Raw genomic sequence first — 22,059 nt, forward strand, 5'->3', positions numbered from 1 at the left:
AATACTAAGAATGCTCATGGAACTTAAAACCTCCCTTTGGAAACCAGATAGAATGTTTAAGTCCTCTTTATTTTTTAACGGGATTCTATATAGTCTTGTTTTTTAAAACTTTATTTGCTAATTTTATTTGGCTATGCCAGTTCTTAGTTGTAGCGGGCAGGATCTTTGAGTCATGATCTTGCAACATTTGAACCCTTAGTTGCAGCATGTGGGATCTTGCTCCCCAGCCAGGAATAGAACCCAGGCCTCCTGTATTGAGAGCATGGAGTCTTAGCCACTGGACCACCAAGGAAGTCCCTAAGTCCTCTTTATTAACTGTACCTTATCAGAGATTTTTCAAGGTAAAGAATTCGGACAGAAAGGGGCGGGGGGAACCTGGGAAAGTAACGTATGCACAATACAGTGTTCTTTTGTGAAGTGACACAGTACAGAGCCACAACTAACATAGTTGTTCTGGCAGTGGGGGGTAATTATACAACAGACTTGGCTTCTCTGTAAAGGAAGAAATTCCAGCTGCACTGGAACCTTTTTGAGAGCTATGTTTTAGTAGGTTCTGTAAGTTTGTATAATAAATGTTCATTAGTACAATCCAATTACTTTATCCAACAGATATTATAAGAAAGGCTTTTTCCAAACTCAAAAAAGGGGAGAAGTCCAAGATATTAAAAAGATATTAAAAAATATTAAAAAGCAAAAACAGTCAAAGAATCAAGTACTGTTCATTCACATACCTGTTTATTAGATGTTTGAACTGGGCAATAACTGACTTGCTCACTAAACGCTTCATAGAGATCTATATTCTACCAGGTCACTTCCATCTGCTCCTCAGAAAACACCTGGAGTTCTAAAATATAGTACAAATGAGTCTGAGACTGAGAAAAATGGTTAGGTATTCAAGGTAGTTGCGCTAGTTAGTTATTGAAAGACTGTGAGGACTGAATATGGGTAAGGCTCGCTATTTGAGAGAAGAGCGGAGATCAGTGAAAGGTAGTGAACTCTGCCAGGTGCGGACAGGCCGGCGCCCTGCCATCGCAGGTGATGCCCAGGGCCCCCTCCACTCCAGAAGTCACCTAAGGCCGGATGTCAAGCCCAGGGCACGGACTTTCTCCAAAGCCAGACTCGACTGACCATAACCTGAAATAATGCAGTTTTGGCTCTTTTCCCAGTTGGGACAATGTGTGCTGGAAGTTACCAGTTGACAGTTTCCTTAGAAAAGAAAACTGAGATGTCCTTGACGTGGAAAGCCAACGGAAACAAAGACACAAAAACCCGCCGACGGAAAAGAACCAGCAGCTTCCAGCTGTGAGCTCTCAGGAGGCAGGGGCACAACAGGCCTTTATTTTCCTGTGGAAACATCGCTGGCCACCGTAACTGGCACGGGGAACAGGAGCGAGGCCGCGCCCCTGCAGCTCAGCCAGGGAAACAGCACCGCGCGCGTCCACCGGGCACAAGCCCGCGAGGGACGGCCAAGTTCCGGGCTCGCTCTCCCCCGGCCCGAGGCCGGTCGCCGCGCGCCCTTTCGCTCCCGCGAGCCCTGGCGTTGCGCATGCGCGCGACGCGCTCCTCGCCACCCACGCGCTTCGAGCCCGCCCCGGCCGCTGCGCGCGGCCCGCTTCCGCCACGCCCGCCATGGCGGCCACTGCGGCCCGCCCCTAGCCCCGCCTCCCAGGACGCCGCGCAGGTCACCTGACGCGTCTGCGGGCTGAGGAGACACAAGAGAAGTCGCTGTCGCCACCGTCGGAGCTGTCGCCGTCTCCGCCGCCGCCTGGACCCTCCAACTCGCTGCCCCCACCCAGCCTGCAGCGCTATGCCGTCCGAGAAAACCTTCAAACAGCGCCGAACCTTCGGTGGGTGCCGCGGGCCGGACGCTGTCTGAGGGCCGGCGGGGGCTCAGGGGCCGAGGCAGCGGGGCCGAGCCGGGCTGAGGGGCTCCGGAGAGGGCGGGTGGGCGGAGGGCTACGGGGCTGAGGGGCCGAGGCTAGCTGAGGTGGGGGCTGCGGGAAGGCCGGGCCCGGGCGGCTGAGGGAGTCGAGGCAGGGAACCTGTCGGGCCGAGGGCCGCCGGGCCCGGGGGCCTGAGGGGCCGAGGGCGCGCTGGCTGGGAGCTGCTGAATCACCTTTCGGCCCGGGCGGCCGCCGGGTTGTGAGCCTGGGGCCGTCAGCGCCCAGCCCCGGGGTGTTCGGGCCCTCCGACGAGACGAGCGCGAGCGTGCTGGCCTTGTGGGGGAGTCTGACCCGGGGCCAGGCCGGGTTCTCAGAGGTGGTGGCACCGTGGGTGCACGTCTAGGTCACACATGGTCCCTTCAGATGTCAGGACCTCCACGGAGAGGGGTCCTCACGCCCGCCCCTTCCCCTGCAGCCCTGCGTGGCTGCGACGTCTTGGTCCTATTTGTGGTACAAGCGCGAGGGTGGGTGGCTCTTCTCACTGGCTAGCGACAGCATTCTTTGACACCAGCGGCAAATCCGTTCTCTCCCAGTTCGGGCTGGAGTCCCTACTTAGCATGCTAGTGTTTGGTGGAAACCGAAAGTAACACCATCACAATACTTACTCCTGCACAAAACCGATGGGAAGGAGGTGATTGGTGCTCCTTTTAAAGCAAAACTGCTGCAATACCAGCGTGGCCTCCTTGTAGATCCTTGTGTAAGGCTTGTTTGTTTATCTCAGGCCAGGTGGAGTAGGGCGGGACCAGCGTTCCTTCCTGTCCTAATCTTTACGATCTTCAGCAGTATCTCTGCTGTCTACTTTGGTCTAGTTTCCCGGAGTCTGGAAAAGAGGCAAGCATTCATTTGAACCTGGATATGGTTTTGTAGATCTCATTATCGATAATTATTTCCTGTGCCTGAGAAACTACAAAAAATGAAATTCATGTTGATCTGAAGAGGATATCTTTTTCAGCCTCTTGAAGCAGTTGGCTGGTTTGCAAGACTTAGAGGTGTCTTTATTCTTTTCTTTTTTTTTAAAGAAATTTTGTATATAATGACCTTTGTGAACTAAGATATTCGTGAATATTAGTTTTTGTGCAGCCCTGGGAGCTGTATTTGGAGCAGATTGGCCATTGTACCTGGCTACTCTCCTTACTGACTGGCATTAAAAGTTAACTGGGGACGTTTGTATGGGAAAGATGCCCATTTTCTCAGGACCCAATACCATAGTTAACTTTCCTTTTGCTTAGAGTACTTTTAGGTTTTCTAGAAAAATCCCTGAATGTAAAGTAATTAGCCTCCAACTAATAAAAATAAATGGAAAAAATATATATATCTTCTTCAGATCTCTGACACTGCCCTTGTGATTTCTCTTCGTGGATTAATGCTATGGTCCTCAATCTCATTCTCTCTAATCCATCTAATTATGAAATTATTTGGGATCAGACTCAAGTATTTCTCACTGTCTTTACAAATAATTTCAAAGCACTTAGGGCTGCATACATAGACACTTATTTTCTATCATAAGAAAAAAAAGAAAAATCCCTGAAGAAGAGTAGGTAGTAAGAGTAGGAAAAGTGAGGAATAATGAGATAAAGTGAAAATAAATGACAATAAAATAATGAATTAGAAGGAATTCACCTGGTGCCTGTGGCCCTGAGGGCAAACTAGTAGGAATGCCTTAGTTTTTCTCCATTTGTGTATGTTGCATATACTATATTTGTGGGCTTTCCTCTTTCTTCAGCTTTGTTTACTACCACTCCTTTTTTTTCTCCCTTGTCTCCTGACTTGATTCTTTTTTTTTTTGTACTTTTATTGAGAAATGACATTCATTACTATGTAAATTTAAGGTATTCAGCGTGATGACTTGGTTTACATATCTTGTGCAATGACAACTACAGTAGGTTCAGCTAACATCAATAAAAAAGGTAAATTTTCTCCTTGTTGTAAGAATTAGTATTGCCCTCTCCTCATTTTTTTTAAAAAAGGGCTTAATAGTCATTTTGCAGAAGAATGTTTCATTTAATGGCTATTGCCTTTCCTTGCTATTGATCGTGATAATCTGCACTGATAATCTTTTTGTAGCACAGTAAATGAGGCAAATCTGTTCTTTGGAGATACCATTTTTGTGGAACCTAAGACCAGCCCCAGGTAGCTTGAGCAATAAATACTCTTCCCAAGTGAGTGAGTTTGGGTTAATTAAAAATTGAGTATAGCTCTGATACGATATAGTCTACCAGGGTTGATAGAATCTTAGAGCTCACCCAAAACAACCACTTCCTTTTGTAGCCAAAACTGGGTGGGGCCCTGAGAGGTGGAGATCATGGTCCACCTAGTGGCAAAGTCTGGACTTGCTCTTCAACCCTTCTGGTAAGAATTCTTCCCATCCTCCAGGAGGTAGCCAGTACATGAAGTGGACTAGCACTGAGTCAAGAGGCAGTGGTGTGTCCTTAAAAATATTTTGAATAATTTTGTGAACTTTAAATTTATACTTGAGCAAATATTTTTGGATTCAGTATTCTCAAATGTCATAATTTCACTCCATTTTCTTCTAGGGTTGCCCTAGTTTAATAACAGATCTGTCTCCTAGACATAATCTGCTGAGATTCAATGTTAAACCTAGATCTTAAGCTTCACCATCAATAATCAAATGGGTCTTCGTTGTCTCAGAAGTTGATGTGGTAGTCTAGAATAAATAACTCCAATTACTCTAACAGGTAGACTGAAGAGTGAGGTTTATACCAACACCTAGATAACACTCCCTGAGCTTAAGCTATGTCACTCCTTGATGGGTGGGGTTTTACATTGTTTATTTATAGGCATATTGAGGGAAATATTTATTATGCTTCTATTTCATCTTTGTACAAGCCTGAGCCCTGGGGGAATACAGAAGTGACTGAAGCCAGGGGCAGTCTGTTGAGAAAGGCAAATGATAAACAGATCATAACAGCACTAAGAAAGTAACTGAGTGAAAGACTTTTATGCTGTTGAACAGTGGTGTTGGTAATAATGCTTTTGTTAAATATACTGCTGGCCTCTGAAAACAGCCTTCTACTCAAAGAGGCTTCGGCATATACCATCTTTATATTTAGTTATTCCAGGCTTACCACTGGATTTTCATTGCAGCTGGCTGGGACGCTAAAGATACTCCTCTAGGACTCTGGTACTACTCTTGTCATCTTAAGGAAGTCACTTGTCTTCCTCAGTTGTCCCACCTTTAATGAAAATGATCATTTTTGCCTTCCTTTCTGGACCATATTTTGGGGATGAATCAAAATAAAGCTTTTGACACTATAGTTTGAAGCCCCACATTTAGAGCCTATTTTGCTTTTCCGTTCTCCACTTAACCATAGTAAACCTTTTCTCCTTACATAAAAAATCTCTCATCCTTAAGCCTGAGTGATTCCTTTTTAGTTCAGTTCAGTCGTGACTGACTGTTTGCAAACCCATGAACTGTAGCACACCAGGCTTCCCTGTCCATCACTAACTCTCGAAGCTTGTTGAAACTCATGTCCGAGTTGGTGATGCCATGTAATTCCTTTTACCTTAAATTTATTTGGATAAGCTTTTAAATGTGAGATATTTCAGGGTATGTTAAACTTATTACATATTGGCTGCAGTGATTTAAATAAATTATGGTTTCCCTTTGCTTGTGAAATCTGCTCTGACAAGATGGAGATTTTTGTTATGAAGAGGGCTGGTAGTGGAGTATAGGTGGTTCAGCATCTTTTCTGGGATAGGACAGATATAAGGACAGAGCTGAGAGAAGTAATAACAGTATCAGTGACACCCCAGAAATAGAGAGGAGTTCAAAGGATGATGTAAAGAAAAACTCCACCTTTGTGTCTCTTCTACTTGACAGTGCTGTCCTGAACACTGTGGCTCACTTTTTATTTTTTTTGTGACTCACTTCTGACACCAGACATAAGTATTTTTCCACACACATCAAGCAGTTCAGCTCATTGTCCTGTGTTTAACTAATTCTGACACTATCTGGTGATAGCCTTAGATCCAAGAAGTTAAGGGCTCCATCCTGCCTGACCCCTCCCCCCACCAAAGGCTAATTGCAAGTGCTCTGATTAGTTATATAAATCAGTTTTCCAAGACCACTTTGTGTTTGACTAAATTACCAGAGTGGCTCACAGTGCTTTTAATTACTAGATTATCAGATTATGGTTAGGTTTGTACAAAAGTAATTGCAGGTTTGGACCCTGAATTTTAAATCATTATAGCTTGGCTTAAACACATCCTTATTAATCAAAATAGGAGGCATTACAATCAATGCATTTTTGCCAACGAGAAATAAGTTTATTCCTGTAGCATAAAAATCCATGCTTCAGGATTCTGGGAACTCTTGGAAAGCATTTTCTGCCTCCTGCTGGTTGTGGAAATGTTTTCCCTCCAAAAAGTTGTCAAGATGCTTGAAGAAGTGGTAGCTGGTTGGCGAGAGGTCAGGTGAATATGGCGGATGAGGCAAAACTTTGTAGCCCAATTCATTCAACTTTTGAAGCGTGGGTTGTGCAACTTGTGGTCGAGTGTTGTCATAGAGAATTGGGCCCATTCTGTTTACCAATACCTGCAGCAGGCATTGCAGTTTCCAGTGCATTTCATCAATTTGCTGAGCATACTTTTCAGATGTAGTGATTTCACTGGGATTCAGAACACTAGTGGATCAGACGGGCAGCAGGCCATCAAAGTGACTATGACCTTTTTGGGGTAGAAGTTTGGCTTTGGGAAGTGCTTTGGAACTTCTTCCCCCTGGAGAAGGAAATGGCAACCCACTCCAGTGGAAAATCTCATGGACAGAGGAACCTGGTGGGCTGCAGTCCATGGGGTCGCAAAGAGTCGGGCACAACTGAGCGACTAACACTTAGACTTGGAGCTTCTTCTCGGTCCAACCACTGAGCTGGTAGTCAGTCACTGGTTGTCATATAAAATCCACTTTTTGTCACACGTCACAATGCAATTGAGAAATGCTTCTTTGTTTTTGCATAGAATAAGAGAAGACAACACTTCAGAATGATGATTTTCAGTCTGCTAAGTCAACATTCAAAAAACTAAGATCATAGCATCCAGTTCCATCACTTCATAGCAGATAGATGGGGGAAAAGTGGAAACAGTGACAGATTTTCTTTTCCTGGACTCCAAAATCACTGTGGATGCTCACTGCAGCCATGAAATTAAAAGACACTTGCTCCTTGGAAGAAAAATCTGTGATCAACCTAGACAGCATATTAAAAATCAGATATCACTTTGCTGGTAAAGGTCCATATAGTCAAAGCTATGGTTTTCCAGTAGTCATGTGTGGATGTGAGAGTTGGACCATAAAAAAAGGCTGAGCATGGAAGAATTAATGCTTTTGAACTGTGGTGCTGGAGAAGACTCTTGAGAGTCCCTTGGACAGCAAGGAGATCAAACCAGTCAGTCCTAAAGGAAATCAATCCTGAATATTATTCACTGGAAGGACTGATGCTGAAGTTTCAATACTTTGGCCATGATGCGAAGAGCTGACTCATTGGAAAAGACCCTGATGCTGGGAAGGATTGTGAGGGCAGCAGGAGAAGGGAATGACAGGATGAGATGGTTGGATGGCATCACCAACTCAATGGACATGAGTTTGAGCAAACTCCCGCAGAAGGGAAGGACAGGAAAGCCTGGTATGCTAAAGTCCATGGGGTCAGAAAGAGTCAGACATGACTTAGTGACTAAACAACAACATGAGGCACCCACTTATTGAGCTTTTCACCTTTACAATTTGCTTCAAATGCTGAAGGACCGTAGAATGATCGACGTTGAGTTCTTTGGCAACTTCTCTTGCAACTTCAATGATCCTCTCAATTGGTCATCGTCAACTTCTGATGCCTGGCCACTACAATCCTCATCTTCAAGGCTTTTGTCTCCTTTGCAGAACTTCTTTGAACCACCAAAGCACTGTACATTTGTTAGCAATTGGGCCAAATGTGTTGTTGATGCTGCAAGTTGTCTCTGATGTTTTATGATGCATTTTGAACTCGTAAGTTGCTCAGATTTGCTTTTTGTACATCATTTCTGTAGTCTAAAATAGATATAAACAGCAAGTAATGTTATTAGCAAAAAAAAACATAAAGTGAAAAACACACATTAAAATGATGTATAGCATAACCACATTTATTTCAGAATGTATTCTAATATCAAATGGTGAAGTTTAACAGTGCAAAACCGCAATTACTTTTGCACCAACCTAATATGGCGGAGAAGGAAATGGCAACCCACTGCAGTATTCTTGCCTGGAGAATCCCATGGACGGAGCAGCCTGGTGGGCTACAGTCCACAGGGTCACAAAGAGTCGGACACGACTGAGCGACTTAACTAACTAACTAAATATGACAGCTATGAAAGCCTTCCAGGGAACAGCTAAAGGAAGAGATGCATGGAGTGAGGAAGAATGCTGAATACAGGAGCTTCTGTCTCCTTGGAGCTTGGTAATTGCACTCTCCTGCCACCCAGAAGCTCTCCAAACCCTTATTAATAAATAAGTTCATTTGTATCACTTTTTAGATTGTACATGTAAGTGATATCATATGATATTTGTTTTTCTCTGACTTAATATGATAATCTCTAGGTCCATCCATGTTGTTGCAAATGACATTATTTCATGTTGAATAACAGGGAGCATTTATTAACCATCTACTATGTGCAGATATTTGCAAGGGGTGTACCAATGATCTCATTGAATCTTTTTTTAATTTTTCATTGACTTATTATAGGATATTGAATATAGTTCCCTTATTATAAAATAATGCTCGGCTGGAAGAAGCACAAGCTGGAATCAAGATTGCCGGGAGAAATATCAATAACCTCAGATATGCACAGATATGCAGATGACACCACCCTTATGGCAGAAAGTGAAGAGGAACAAGCCTCTTGATGAAAGTGAAAGAGGAGAGTGAAAAAGTTGGCTTAAAGCTGAACATTCAGAAAACTAAGATCATGGCATCTGGTCCCATCACCTCATGGGAAATAGATGGGGAGACAGTGGAAACAGTGTCAGACTTTATTTTTTGGGGCTCCAAAATCACTGCAGATGGTGACTGCAGCCATGAAATTAAAAGACGCTTACTCCTTGGAAGGAAAATTATGACCAACCTAGATAGCATATTAAAAAGCAGAGACATTACTTTGCCAACAAAGATCCGTCTAGTCAAGGCTATGGTTTTTCCAGTGGTCATGTATGGATGTGAGAGTTGGACTGTGAAGAAAGCTGAGCTCCGAAGAATTGATGCTTTTGAACTGTGGCGTTGGAGAAGACTCTTGAGAGTCCCTTGGACTGCAAGGAGATCCAACCAGTCCATCCTAAAGGAGTTAAGTCCTGAGTGTTCATTGGAAGGACTGACACTGAAGCTGAAACTCTAATACTTTGGCCACCTCATGCGAGGAGTTGACTCATTGGAAAAGACCCTGATGCTGGGAGGGATTGGGGGCAGGAGGAGAAGGGGACGACAGAGGATGAGATGGCTGGCTGGCATCACCGACTCAATGGGCATGAGTTTGAGTAAACTCCGGGAGTTTGTGATGGACAGGGAGGCCTGGTGTGCTGCGATTCTCAGGGTCGCAAAGAATCGGACCCGACTGAGCAACTGAACTGAACTGAACTGAATTGTAAAATAGGACCTTATTTATGCATTCTGTATATAATAGTTTGCATCTGCTGATACCAACCTCCCAATCTAACCCTCCCCCTCTCCCTCTCCTTTGGCAACCACAAGTCCATTCTATATGTATTTGAGTCTATTTCTGTTTCATAGATAAGTTCATTTGTGTCATATTTTAGGTTCCACATATTAGTGATATCATATATTTGTCCTTCTCTTACTTTGCTTAGTATGATAATCTCTAGGTCTATCCATGTAGCTGTAGATGGCATTATTTCATTCTTCTTTTTGGCTGAATAATACTCCATTGTATGTATGTACCACATCTTTATCCATTCCTCTGTTGATAGACACTGAGGTTGCTTTTCTGTCTGGTCTGTCATGAATAGTGTTGCTGTGAACATTGGGGTGCATATATCTTTTCATATTAGTTTTCTTTAGATCCATATATGCCCAGGAGTGGGATTGCAGGGTCATATGGTAGTTCTGTTTTTTGTTTTTTGAGGCACTCATTATTGTTCTCCATAGTGGCTTCACCAGCTTACATTCCTACCAACAGTAGCAGGGTTCCCTTTTCTCCACACCATCTCCAGCATTTATTTGTAGGCTTTTTAATGATGGCCATTCTGATCAGTGTATACGATAAACAACTCATTGTAGTTTTGATATATTGTAATCAGTTATTAGTTATGTTGAGCATCTTTTTATGTGCCTGTTGGATGTCTTTGTAGAAATGTCTATTTAGGTCTTCTCCTTATTTTTTAATTGGATTGTTTGTTTTGTTGTTGAGTTGTATTAACTGTTTATATGTTTTGGAAATTAAGCTCTTGTCAGCTGCATCATTTGCAAATATTCTTCTCCCCCTCTGTAGGTTATCTTTTTGTTCCTTTGAATGTTTCCTTTGCTGTGCAAAAGCTTGTAAGTTTGATTAGGTCCTGTTTGTTTATTTTTGCTTTTATTTCTATTGCCTTGGGAGACTAAGAAAACACTGTGAAGATTTATGTCAGGGAATGTTTTACCTATACTGTTTTCTAGGAGTTTTATGGTGTCCTCTCTTACATTTAGGTCTTTAAACCATTTTGAGTTTATTTTTGTGAATAGTAAGCATGTGTTCTAACTTCACTGATACACATGTAGCTGTCCAAATTTTCCAGTACAACTTGCTGAAGAGACATTTTTCCATTGTATGTTCTTACCTTTTTTGTCAAACATTAATTGACTATAGGTGTGTGGATTTATTTCTGGGCGCTCTGTTCTGTTCCACTGATCCATGTATCTGTTTCTGTGCGACTAACACAGTTTTGATTACCATAGGTTTGTAATATTGTCTGAAGTCTGGAAGGTTATTCCTCTTTCTTTGTTCTTTTTCTTCAGGATTGCTTTGGCAATTCTGGGTCTTCTATGGTTCTATATAGATTTTAGGATTATTTGGTCTAGTTCTGTGCAAGGGTAATTTGATAGGGATTACATTAAATCTGTAGATTGCTTTGTGTAGTTTGGCCACTTTAACAGTATTCTTCCACTCCAAGAGCATGGGATATATTTCCATTTCTTTGAATGAACATTAATTTTATTAATGTTTTATAGCTGTCAGTGTTCAAGTGATTCACCTCTTTGGTCAGGTTTATTCCCAAGTTTCATTTTGTTTTTGATGCAACTTTGAAAGATATACATATATATATATATATTTTTTTTTTTTTACATTACCTTTCTGATATTTCATTGTTAATATAGAGAAATGCAACCAATCTCTGTATGTTAATCTTGCATATTAACCTTTGTGAGGTATGAGGTGTTAGTGTTTGGTTTCTCTCAGTTCTAGGGAAGATGTTTTTACTGCTTTGCTCTACCACAGCTAAGGATAGGTGGGGTCAGATAGGGAAGTCTACCAGTGCAGAAAATAAGTTGGATTTTTGGCCCTTAATAATGCCAGTGTTTCTTCCTTTCTTTGCAGAACAAAGAGTAGAAGATGTCCGACTTATCCGAGAGCAGCATCCTACCAAAATCCCGGTAGGTCATCTCTGTTTCAGTTATTGTTAATGTACACAGAAGAGAGCACTGCTTCAGTAGTGTTTCTTCATGTGACTGCCTGACGGGCTTCTGCAGGAATCTACAACCATGCAACCAGTGTGTTCATTTAGTGACCTGGAATGGAGGCATCTTCATCTGCAGTGTAATCTGATCACTGTTTCCTCCCAAGTCTGAGTCTGCTGCCTTAATGTTACACATTTCACAAGCCATGTAAATTTTACTTGGTAAAGAATTGATAAGGGGGCTAGATCTGTTGATAAAGGGGGCTAAATCTGTTTATCAAAGAAGAATGAAGTCCACCCTCTTCTGAAGGAAGCAGAGACTACAACTGGGAGAATCAATAGCTCTCAAGACGTAACTGTGACTGTACAGCCCAGGCTGCCCGACTGGGCCCCAGAGAAAGACGACGTCTTATGATCGGTTTCTTTGCAGAAGGTGGGGGGAAAGATGCTGCTCCTGTAGAATAAGGGCCTACATGTGCCGTGCCCTGGGTCCTTTGGTGGTGGACCTTAATTAGGTTTCTGTTGTGAAACTAGGTGAAACTAGGTCTAGAGAGAAATGGTCAAGGAGCTTTTGGCTTCAGACAGAGACTGAATTGTGGCCCTAGGTTCAGGGTTACTAAGTGATCTTGGGCTAATTACTAAAATTCTGAGAGGAGCTGCTGTATCTTCATCTATAAAATAGGAAGAGAATCCCATTCCATGTGGCTGGGAGGTGATTGTCACCTCTTAAAGATTGCACCCACTGCTAACTTCTGCAGAAGCTTCCATGGTTGACTTTCTGATTGATCATTTCATACCAAAGTGAGGGAAGAGAAGAAGGGAAGATCTGGGATTAGGGTTGTGAAGTAGACAGAAGAGACAATAGGAAGGGTCTGCTCAGCAGGGTCAGGACTGTAGGGTTCTGTACTTAAGGTATGTTTGCTGTGTTTCTTAGACTGGTTGGAAATTTCAGTTTGTCTTCACGCTTAGGCCTACATATGACCTGGGCATGAGGTTTCTGGGTAATTTCGCTAATTTTAAGGTTTTTCTTCACTTTTGAGTACCTGCTGTGTGTATTTGCTAGCAGGTACTTGTCAGTCATTGGAATCAAAATAACCAGCCCAACAGTCCACCAGTATTCCATAACCTCCTTTTGAAATATGAATGTTTACATACATTTTCGGTCATCTTTTTGCTAGTAGTTTCAGGTTTTTTGCAGAAGTCATATTCATACTTGCAGATACCATGTTTTGAACTTCCCTGGTGGCTCAGACAGTAAAGCGTCTACCTACAATGTGGGAGACCCGGGTTCAGTCCCTGGGTTGGGAAGATCTCTTGGAGGAGGACATGGCAACCCACTCCAGTGTTCTTGCCTGGAAAATCCCATGGACGGAGGAGCCTGGTAGGCTATAGTCCATGGGGTCCCAGAATCGGACATGACTGAGAGATTTCGCTTTCACTTTCAAGCTATTGATCTTGCCAGGGAAGGTGACGACAGCTTGGCTTGCCTTACAGAACCTCATGTAGGCCCCATACAGTGGAACAGCATATATATAAGCATTTAAACTCTCAAGATTTTCCATTCCTGCCTTACAACTTCTTCTTTAGCCTGTTAACAGCAGGCTAAAGAATTGCTCTACATGGGGAAGGATATCCATGGTACTCAGTAAATAGGTAATACTAAGGCTCAAGGGCAGTCACTAGTCTGTAGTCATAGCTTATATAATGTGGCTTACCACTAAAACACAATTTTTTTTCCTTTATAGGAAGGAAGTATGGCAAGAAGCTAATGGATTTAAGTCATAATGTGGAACTATTTTTGATCACTGCATAGTTCAAGATTGTTTTAAAACTCATTTTTTGAAAAAGCAAAGCTATCTTATAAAATGACAGAATCTCTGAGAAGTCTGCAAAAAAAAAAAAAAAAAAAAATGTCTCCAGATCAGCTAATCATGGTCTCTACTTGTCAGATAGTTACTTAGCATTTGAGTCTATTACCATAGTTAAGATCTTAAAGTTTTATTAAAACTCTCGTCATGTCACAGGTAGTGGAATTGGTGTAGATTGAGATTAAAGCTGGTACTCAGCATCTCTGTTCTTTTAAGGCTTGGGGTCTTTTTCTGACTAGGTAGTATATTTTCATGGTTCCAAATAACAGAAGTCATAGCAGACTTTGCCCACCTGGTGGCTACCTTGCCCTTCTCTGAAGGCAGCCATGTTGTCTTGTGCACCTTATTTCACAAGGAACAAGTGTGCTGTTGTAAACCCTGTTTTGGCATGTGCCAGTTACAACAAAGGAAGTAGTTTTACTATTTTTCACTGTTAATGGCTATGTTAAAAACCACTTTTGTGGCTTCTTTTCTAGGTAATAATAGAACGATACAAAGGTGAGAAACAGCTTCCTGTCCTGGATAAAACAAAGTTCCTGGTGCCTGATCATGTCAACATGAGTGAGCTCATCAAGATAATAAGGTATTTAATCATCTTTTAAACTTACTTCTTTGGGTAACTTCTCATTCTTTAACAGGCTTACAGATAAATCTACCATCTAGTTCTGATAAAAATCTATGCAACTTAATAAAACTATAAGGTGTTTCGTTTCTGAGTTTTTAGGTTTCTTAACCTGCTGAATCTCAAGTCCCTTCTGATTCTTTCATCCTGACATCTATGTAGATACCACGAGGGCTCAGTAGTTTGGTGCATGGGCTTAATTAGTTGCTACCACAAAGCATGTGGAATCTTCCCGGAGCAAGGATTGAACCTGTGTCCCCTGCATTAACAGATTCTTATCCACTGCGCCACCAGGAAAGTCCAGCATACTTAGGCCAGTTTAAAACTGGCCTAAGGAATGTAGTAAAAATGATCTATCAAGGATTATCGTTAATACTTATCTTGCATATAGTCATAGAAAACATTCTGTGCTTTGTGAGATATTCAAATCATCAGTTAAGTCATATTTCATTTTGCCAGAAGCAACATTAGCAAAATCTTTATACTTTAATACTATCCAATATGGGTGATATTTTGTACATTCTCCCTGTGTATTGATGTATCTATTTCTTCACGTGTTTTCTTTCAACAGAAGGCGCTTACAGCTCAATGCTAATCAAGCCTTCTTCCTGTTAGTGAATGGACATAGCATGGTGAGTGTGTCCACTCCGATTTGTGAAGTGTATGAAAGCGAGAAGGATGAAGATGGATTCCTGTATATGGTATACGCCTCTCAGGAGACTTTTGGAATGAAATTATCTGTGTAAGACTAAAAGAAAAATGCGTCTGTTACAGAATTTTTTAAACCCTTACCAAGGAATAAAAAAGGGATGTTACCAACTGAGGTTGATCAGTTCATCTAATCACCGATCATCAAAACAGTAGTTTGCTGCCTAGGAGTTTTAGGAAGTTTTTTTTTGTACTTCAAGCAGAAAAACTGAGCTCCAAATGAGCACATTCAGCTTGGGGAAACTTTATTATTTAACCTAGGCTATCTTGTTTTTAAATTTAATGTTTAAAAATAAAATACTTTGCATTATAAGTTGCCAATAATATAGACCTTCAAGTTAATGTTTTTTCCCCCCAAAAGAAAACTTGCAGTTTTGAGCATTCAGAGAGACATTGTCTTCTCTAGGTTCACAGAAGCTGCCAGCTTTTTATAGAAGGGTTTGCAGTCAACTGGAGGAATCTCCTTGAGAGGATCTTTTAAGTGTATGTTGTCAGGTATAGCCACCCACCCCCAATGCATTTGCCATAATAGTGGGCAAAAAGCAGGGTGAATGGGGGTGTATAGGAAATAAGGAAACCATGCTGCTGTCCAGGGTCACCACTTGCTAATAAGTGTGTTTCAAGTTAGCACTCTCATTCCGGAGTTCTCATTTGGTTTGTTCTCTAGACAGTAACAACACCACTGCTCAACAGGAACCTTGAATAATTTATAATTTTGGTCAAGTTTTTCAGAAGGCCTAGAGAAAGAGAATGACATTTTTTGTTTTGAATATTCTCTTAAGAGCTCAAAATGGTGCCTGCTTTGGTAAATAAACAAGCAGTTACATGGGTTTCATTCTTTGGGACAAAGGTAGAAAACTGCAGGATACTGAAACTAAAAGCAAACAAAATTCAGATACACTTCTGCCTTTTGGCTTGTAGCTGTAGATGATCCATGTTTTATGTTGTGTTGTGACTAAAATACGTTATTAAAACATTTTTAAGAGTATTTCAGTTATCACTGTTAGGTCAGGCAGTCATCAAAGTACTCCCGCTCCATGTGCATGTCAATTTTGAAAATGGCAAAAGCAAACGTTCTTCACAGATATTGTCAAACGTTAAACATTTTTGAAGTCCAACTAGAATAAATAACGAGTGCTTCCTACTACCTGCATGGAGTTCACTATGTACTATTTTTTGTGAGAGCTACCACAGAAGGATCACAGACCCACTTGAGACTGTACACGTAGCAGGTCACCATTCATCCTTGTGTATCTAGATGTGTGTGGAAAACCTGTATCTGTTAGTGGCAGTTATTTACTGTAATTGAGGAAGAAAAAGCAATATTACTGCATACGGGCACTCAGCCCCAATCTGCTCTTCCTGCTGCATGCACCTGTCCACATGTAACTTTTAATATGTATATTTTTACATTATGTACATTCTTAATTAGCCTGTCTTGTTTAGATTGTATACATGATTATATCTGACATTATTGTAACTACTGTGTGATCAATAAGATTCCTACAAGAAACTCTGCTTTTTAAAGACAAAAATACCGTGCTGAGAGGGCTGACTTAACTTATATCCCACATTAATGGGTGGTCACTCTATTTATAGGATCTTTAAAACATTTTTAATGAACTAAGGTGAATAAAGGCACAACTAAAAACTCATCAAAGTTCAAGTTAATGGCTTAGTATTTGAGACTTGCATCTGTACTATCCAAAGCCAAGTGTATAATACCCTTCCCAGTGAGGAATGTTGAGGCTGGCCTCACTGTGGGTGTAGGGACACCCACCTCTGAAGGTCTCTGCCTTAGGAACAAGAGACCTTGCTCCACCTTGCTCACGTTGGTCAAAGTGTCCTGCCTTCAAAAAACTCAATTCTCTTAAAATTACAGATGTGCCACAAAGTGTGGGGGGGGGACGGGTCGGGGGGTAGGTGTTTTGTGGGAATAAGCACTTGAAAACCTGCTCTAGATGAACTAAAGTACAACACACAAAGTACTGACTGTGTGTGGGGTGTGGTCTGGAAGGCATTACGTGGTGGTAGTACATGGTACCTAACGTGGCCGGGTTGGGAGCTGTATACAGTAAACAGCAGGTGTGCACGTGATCTCCATCCTCGGAGGCCCTGGGTGTGACCAGAGGAAGGCCTTCCCTGAGGGGCTGCAACCTAGCAGGTCCCAGGAGTGGCCAGCTGTGTCTCCTGATGCTATTTACCTGACAGGAACCCTGACCAGTCCCGGAACCATGCATATGCACGTGTTTTTCTCCGGGTATCCACAAGTCGGAGAAGACCAAGCCAAACTGGAGATTTCCTGCTAGGGAGAAAGTCCCTGAATTCTCTCTCTGTGGCCTGCACTGCTCAGGGTAGCACCACGGACCAGGGCAAACACATGCTTGTTAGCCTGCCACCATCCCGAGTCCAGAGAGGACATGGCCACAGATGCCAGGGCACACTCACCATGAGTTTGGAAACATCCGAAGGACAGTTGATCTAGTAATGCTGACCCTGATTATAGAACTGGGAGTTGGAACACCTTAAAACCAATCCCAAATCAATTCACATTTCTATTCATAGAACACTTTTTAAAAACCCAGGAAACTAGACAGTGGATTTAAGACCAGGTATCCCTTTTTTTAACACTGAGAAGGCGGCGGAAAGAACAGACTCCCTAGCTTGGAAATCAAGAATCGCGATTGGAAAGGATATGTGCCTCGTATTCTATGAGACAAAGACCTAATAAAAAGAACCTTTTTTTTTTTTTAATTTTTATTTTCAGTACATTAAATTTACTCATAAAAACATTCTAAAAATGTACAATTTTTCCTTTTTAACAAAGTATAATAAAACATAAAAACCCCAAAAACAGAATACTTGACATTTACAATTCAAAATCAAATTAGCAGAATATTAAATATTTACAAAACTATATCTTTTAAAAATATTTATAAAGTTACATGCAATTTTGTAGAATTGACATAAAAGAATGGCTCAAAAATGGGAGAATTTTCCTTCATTCCTAAAAAGAAATATGTCCAATAGAAGCTGTGAAGATTCTTGAGTACACGAGGTCTTCAGTTTCAGTACCAAAGCCTGTCTTTGTGCATCTAAGAACTTTACGCATGAGGGGCTCCTCACAGCACCGGGATGGACTGGCCGGCGCTCCCCTCCCTCCAATAACAGTGTAGTAACATTGACCTTTGGCCTCAACCAGCACAGTACGTAGTTTGCGAGTGTTGATTAAAGATACTCACTTTGATTCAGAACCTCCGGACTTTTCAGTAATTGAGCCTCTTCAGAACCCATGGATGTAAATGTCACCTGCCTCATTCTTTGGGAGTCATCTGCACTTTGGAAAGGACGGCCACCTCGCTCAGGATCCACAGGCCCATCCACTGGATGGGTGGTCGATCTGAGCAGGGTCACGGTTTCCCTTACAACCTTTAAGACTCTTGGACATGTAACACCATCAGTTACCAGTGTGTGAAACTAGCAAGGCATCTAGTAAGCCATCACGGAAGCAGGAAGAGTGACAATGACAAGGAGCGAGGAGGGTGCAACCCAGTTCCCGCTCAGAAAAGTGCTCACTAGCAACACTGGAGTGAGTGGACAGATGCAAGCCTCGGTCAGCCTGTGCTCAGACGGGAACGCGTTACAGCCATGTAACGTTAGGCAAAGTTACTACCCACTCTGCACCTCCATACAGCGTGCAGTATAAACTATGTGGGACTTCTTGCGATAAAGGACCTAGAATTCTAAATTGGTAAATTAAAATACTGAACCTACTGACTACTATATTAACAAGCGGAACTCGTGTAATTTTTTGGAGATTATAAATGATGCTGGTTTTTTAAAACATCCAATCACATACCTGCTTTCAAGAAAATAGTTTTGTCTTTATTATTCTAAGTGCTAGCTCCCATTTTCTCAGTGCTCTTTAGCAATTAGAAGGTTTTAACATTTATACACTTTCCAATTTTCAATATCATAAAATAAAAATTAGAAAATAAGGTAGAAAATCGAGTGTTCTGTTTTAAAAAACAAAACAAAGATTAGTGTTTTATCCCAACGTTGTATCTACTTCAATCTGTACATTCCACTTTCCCCATTCCTGGGGATAGAAACTTTAAAATATGACAGACTACACAGAGCAAAGTGGCTGGGGCCACACCTACCTGGGGCCACAGTGTTTGGAAACTGAGCCCACAACTTCAATGACTAGTTGAAAGGGTCAGTCTGATCTGTGTTTCTAGCTGATGAGGAAATGCCAAATGCTCTTTAGGCTCACTGACTGTGGTTGCTTCTGGAGAGAAATTTCATCAGAGAGAATACTGCTCGCAAATATTCCCAAGTTCGGGTATGGGACTCACTCACTCGAGAAGAGGTCTCACGGTTCGGCAGCTGAATGCTCTGTGCCTGTGTGTCCCGTGTTTACATTTAACCGTTAGCAACTCTGAGTGGCCACACATGCATTTTCAAAGACAGCTAGAAGTTTCTCTGAGACTTCTGATGACTGGAACACAGCCACACAATGTCTGAACCTATTTCTCTCAATTTGAATGTCATACTTCAAACTGAAGTTTGTTCTGATTTTTTGTTGTATTTAACGCTAACCTCTAATATTTATCAAAACAGTTAGAAGGGTAACAACAGACACTTTCATTCCCCAATACTGACGACTAAAACAAAAAAAAAAACTAAATATGATTTTTCTCTTTTGTTATGAGACGGTTTTCAACAATTTCACTGTGTTGAAATAGGATTTATTTAAAATAGTTCTTTGTTTAAAAAAAAAACCAAAAAATTTTAAAAGTTTGGCTTTCAGCACATATCCAGGCCACTGTAACGGCCTTCAGAAATATTAAAATCGTAAACATCAATGAACACTCCAAGTCTTCCTTAAACATAATATGACAAGTTCCAGTCTAGTACTCTTTAAGGCAAAGTTGTGTCAGTTCTCACAATTTTGACATTTTGTAGTGTTTATAATTTAAGAGATCAATGTAACATTCCCCCAAAAAGCTGTTGTAAGCATCATCATTACTTCAAAACTGTAGGTAATACTGTGTGCCAAGAAGAGAGAGAATACAGAGGTCTGTCAATTCTGCATTGCATAGAAATAAAACTCTACTAAAATAAAACTCTAAAAAACTCTACTAAAAGCCTTTCATTAAAAAAAGTAACAACTTTCTGCTTTAGTTTCCAAGAAGTCAGGAAACTGATCTCAAAAATTTGAAGCCTTACAACACAATGCCTCAAATTCTAGGGTACTCTTGATTTACACCAATTTTGCATGAGGCTGATTGTCCCATTTTAAGAATGGTCTGAGTATTATTATTTTCTTCTCTTTTAAATATTCAACTGGAAAATCCCTGGGCAAGGCCTTACCAATCAGTATTTTAACATTGAAGGCTGTAGCATTTAAAACAGTATTATTGAAGCACAAAATTCCCTTTAGCCATGAAGCTTTAAGTCCCTAACTTTCACAACAAAAGCTCTCATTGCAGTGGGGTAAAATTGAGAGCTGCGTGGTGGACTTTATTTCCCACCTTGATAAAACTAGACTTCTGCAGATCTTGTAGCTCTGTCCTGTCGGTGTAGTCTCTTTCAGAGTCTTAACCACTTTCTATCGTAGTTTTCCGGTAATTTTTTAATGGAATTAACTATTGATACAGAGCCTAATACAAAAGAAGTTGACAGGAGAAAATTTCAGTCGTTTGCTCAGAGATTGTAGGACTGTATTATTGTTGAAAGGTCTGTCTCAAGTGTGAATCCGTTAGCAGTGAGCCTTGGGGTCCTTGGGAAGTCCATGGGAGATAAAATAACTTGCAAACTTGGCTAAGGATACGCAGCCTCCCGTCAATGCCGCTCACGAGGCCATGCTGCTATCGCGTCTGCCAGGGTTCCTTCACGGGGAAGACGACAGGACTCAAAGCTCTGAAGGGCTGGGAAGGAAGGTGTCCTCAAAGCTTTGACAGCTAGGGATTCTCTGGGACTTGGACCCTTTTAGAAATTAAGTTGTTGCAAGTAACTATTTCTATTTAATAATGTAGTTTAAATGTATTTGCAGGAAGAAATAAAAATAAAAACCTGAAACTGCTACAAGTGCTTTTAAGGAGGGAAGGAATACTAAAATCTCTGTTGTGTACTAAGTCATGTAGCCTGCTGGTGCCGACTCTATAAAGACGGATTCTCTGAGTGTCTTGCACTGACTGGTCTCAGGGAGTCTGTCTCCCAGAACTGCAGAGATTGACATCAGTTTACATTCTTCTGTAGTGCAATCCTTAAAAAGCCCAGAGATTAGTGCCTAACCACTGTTAAGAACGAAACAGAACAAACAGAACAAAACAAAGGCGACATTTTCCCTCACCAGGGGTGTCAAGAGTCCGACTGGTAGAACTCCACTTGGAGAACTCCGACCTTCAGTTCTCGATTCCAACCTCACGTAGCTGCCCTGGAATTACGTGTGAGCCTAGAAGGACCAATTATGGCAATGCTCTTCAGGAGACGGCAGGTCTCTGCATTGCGACCAAGGGTGGAGGTGGCCAGTTTTCACCCATAGTGGAGATACCCACTAGGCCAGTCCTGACATCAAGCTCCCGTCTAGGATTTTGGCAATAAAACTGAGTTTGATGCATTCCTACGCTAGGTTTTCTATCCAGTCTAGTAAAGTAAAGCACCTTTGGATTAAAAATATTAAGCTCAACAGCAACTAGACTTCTCAGTTTTGTATTTAATTTTCCTTAGGTCTCCATGGCTTAATAGTGTTCTGTTGCCAGAGAAAAATATCAATCTGTGGAGTCCAGACTTTCTGCTGGAGGGGCATATTTCAACCTAAAAGTACCTAGAGAAGGGGGAAAAAAAAAAAAGAGATCAAATTTGAATCACCATAGAATTACTGCCATGATCTGTCCAAAGTTATTTCCGGAGTCACTGGTCAAGATTTGGGTGCTGGAAATCTAAACCACCTCTTCTAACCACTCCCAATTCCCCTGCTGCACCCCCAAACTCTTTGTAAAGTTTATCAAATCAGACAAAGGGTGCAGAGACTACCGAGTTCCCAGTCCTTTCCCTCAAACTTTGGGAGCTCAGACAGCAAGAATTGGCCCCTTCCCTGGGGCAGGGCCAGGGAGGCCCGACCCCACAGCGGGCTCTGGGCTCGCTGCCTCAGGAGACGCAGCACCATCTGTCAACGGGGGTGGCCACAGCCCACAGGCACCCCACCTGCCACCAGACCCGACTCCAGGCTGTCTGTGCAGTTCCCCTCAAAAGTCTCCAGAAAGCAAG

At 41.9% G+C, this 22,059-nt stretch overlaps 2 protein-coding genes across 2 annotated transcripts in view; one reads left to right on the plus strand and one right to left on the minus strand.

Moving 5' to 3' along the window:
- The first annotated feature begins 1,680 nt into the window (after window positions 1-1,680).
- Window positions 1,681-14,899, plus strand: MAP1LC3B (microtubule associated protein 1 light chain 3 beta). The gene is made up of 4 exons (XM_043898246.1): window positions 1,681-1,847; window positions 11,508-11,563; window positions 13,931-14,037; window positions 14,648-14,899. Exons 1-4 carry the CDS (start codon window positions 1,808-1,810, stop codon window positions 14,820-14,822), a joined length of 378 nt encoding a protein of 125 aa, XP_043754181.1. The 5' UTR covers window positions 1,681-1,807; the 3' UTR covers window positions 14,823-14,899.
- A 653-nt stretch (window positions 14,900-15,552) lies between these two features.
- Window positions 15,553-22,059, minus strand: part of ZCCHC14 (zinc finger CCHC-type containing 14) — a 50,036-nt gene continuing 43,529 nt past the window's right edge. The window contains exon 13 of the mRNA XM_043898245.1: window positions 15,553-21,616. Coding sequence (XP_043754180.1) covers window positions 21,561-21,616 — 56 coding nt within the window. The 3' untranslated portion in view covers window positions 15,553-21,560. The remainder of the gene's footprint in view (window positions 21,617-22,059) is intronic.

Source organism: Cervus elaphus, chromosome 4, assembly GCF_910594005.1.
Source record: "Cervus elaphus chromosome 4, mCerEla1.1, whole genome shotgun sequence".
In the NCBI taxonomy this organism is placed as follows: domain Eukaryota; kingdom Metazoa; phylum Chordata; class Mammalia; order Artiodactyla; family Cervidae; genus Cervus; species Cervus elaphus.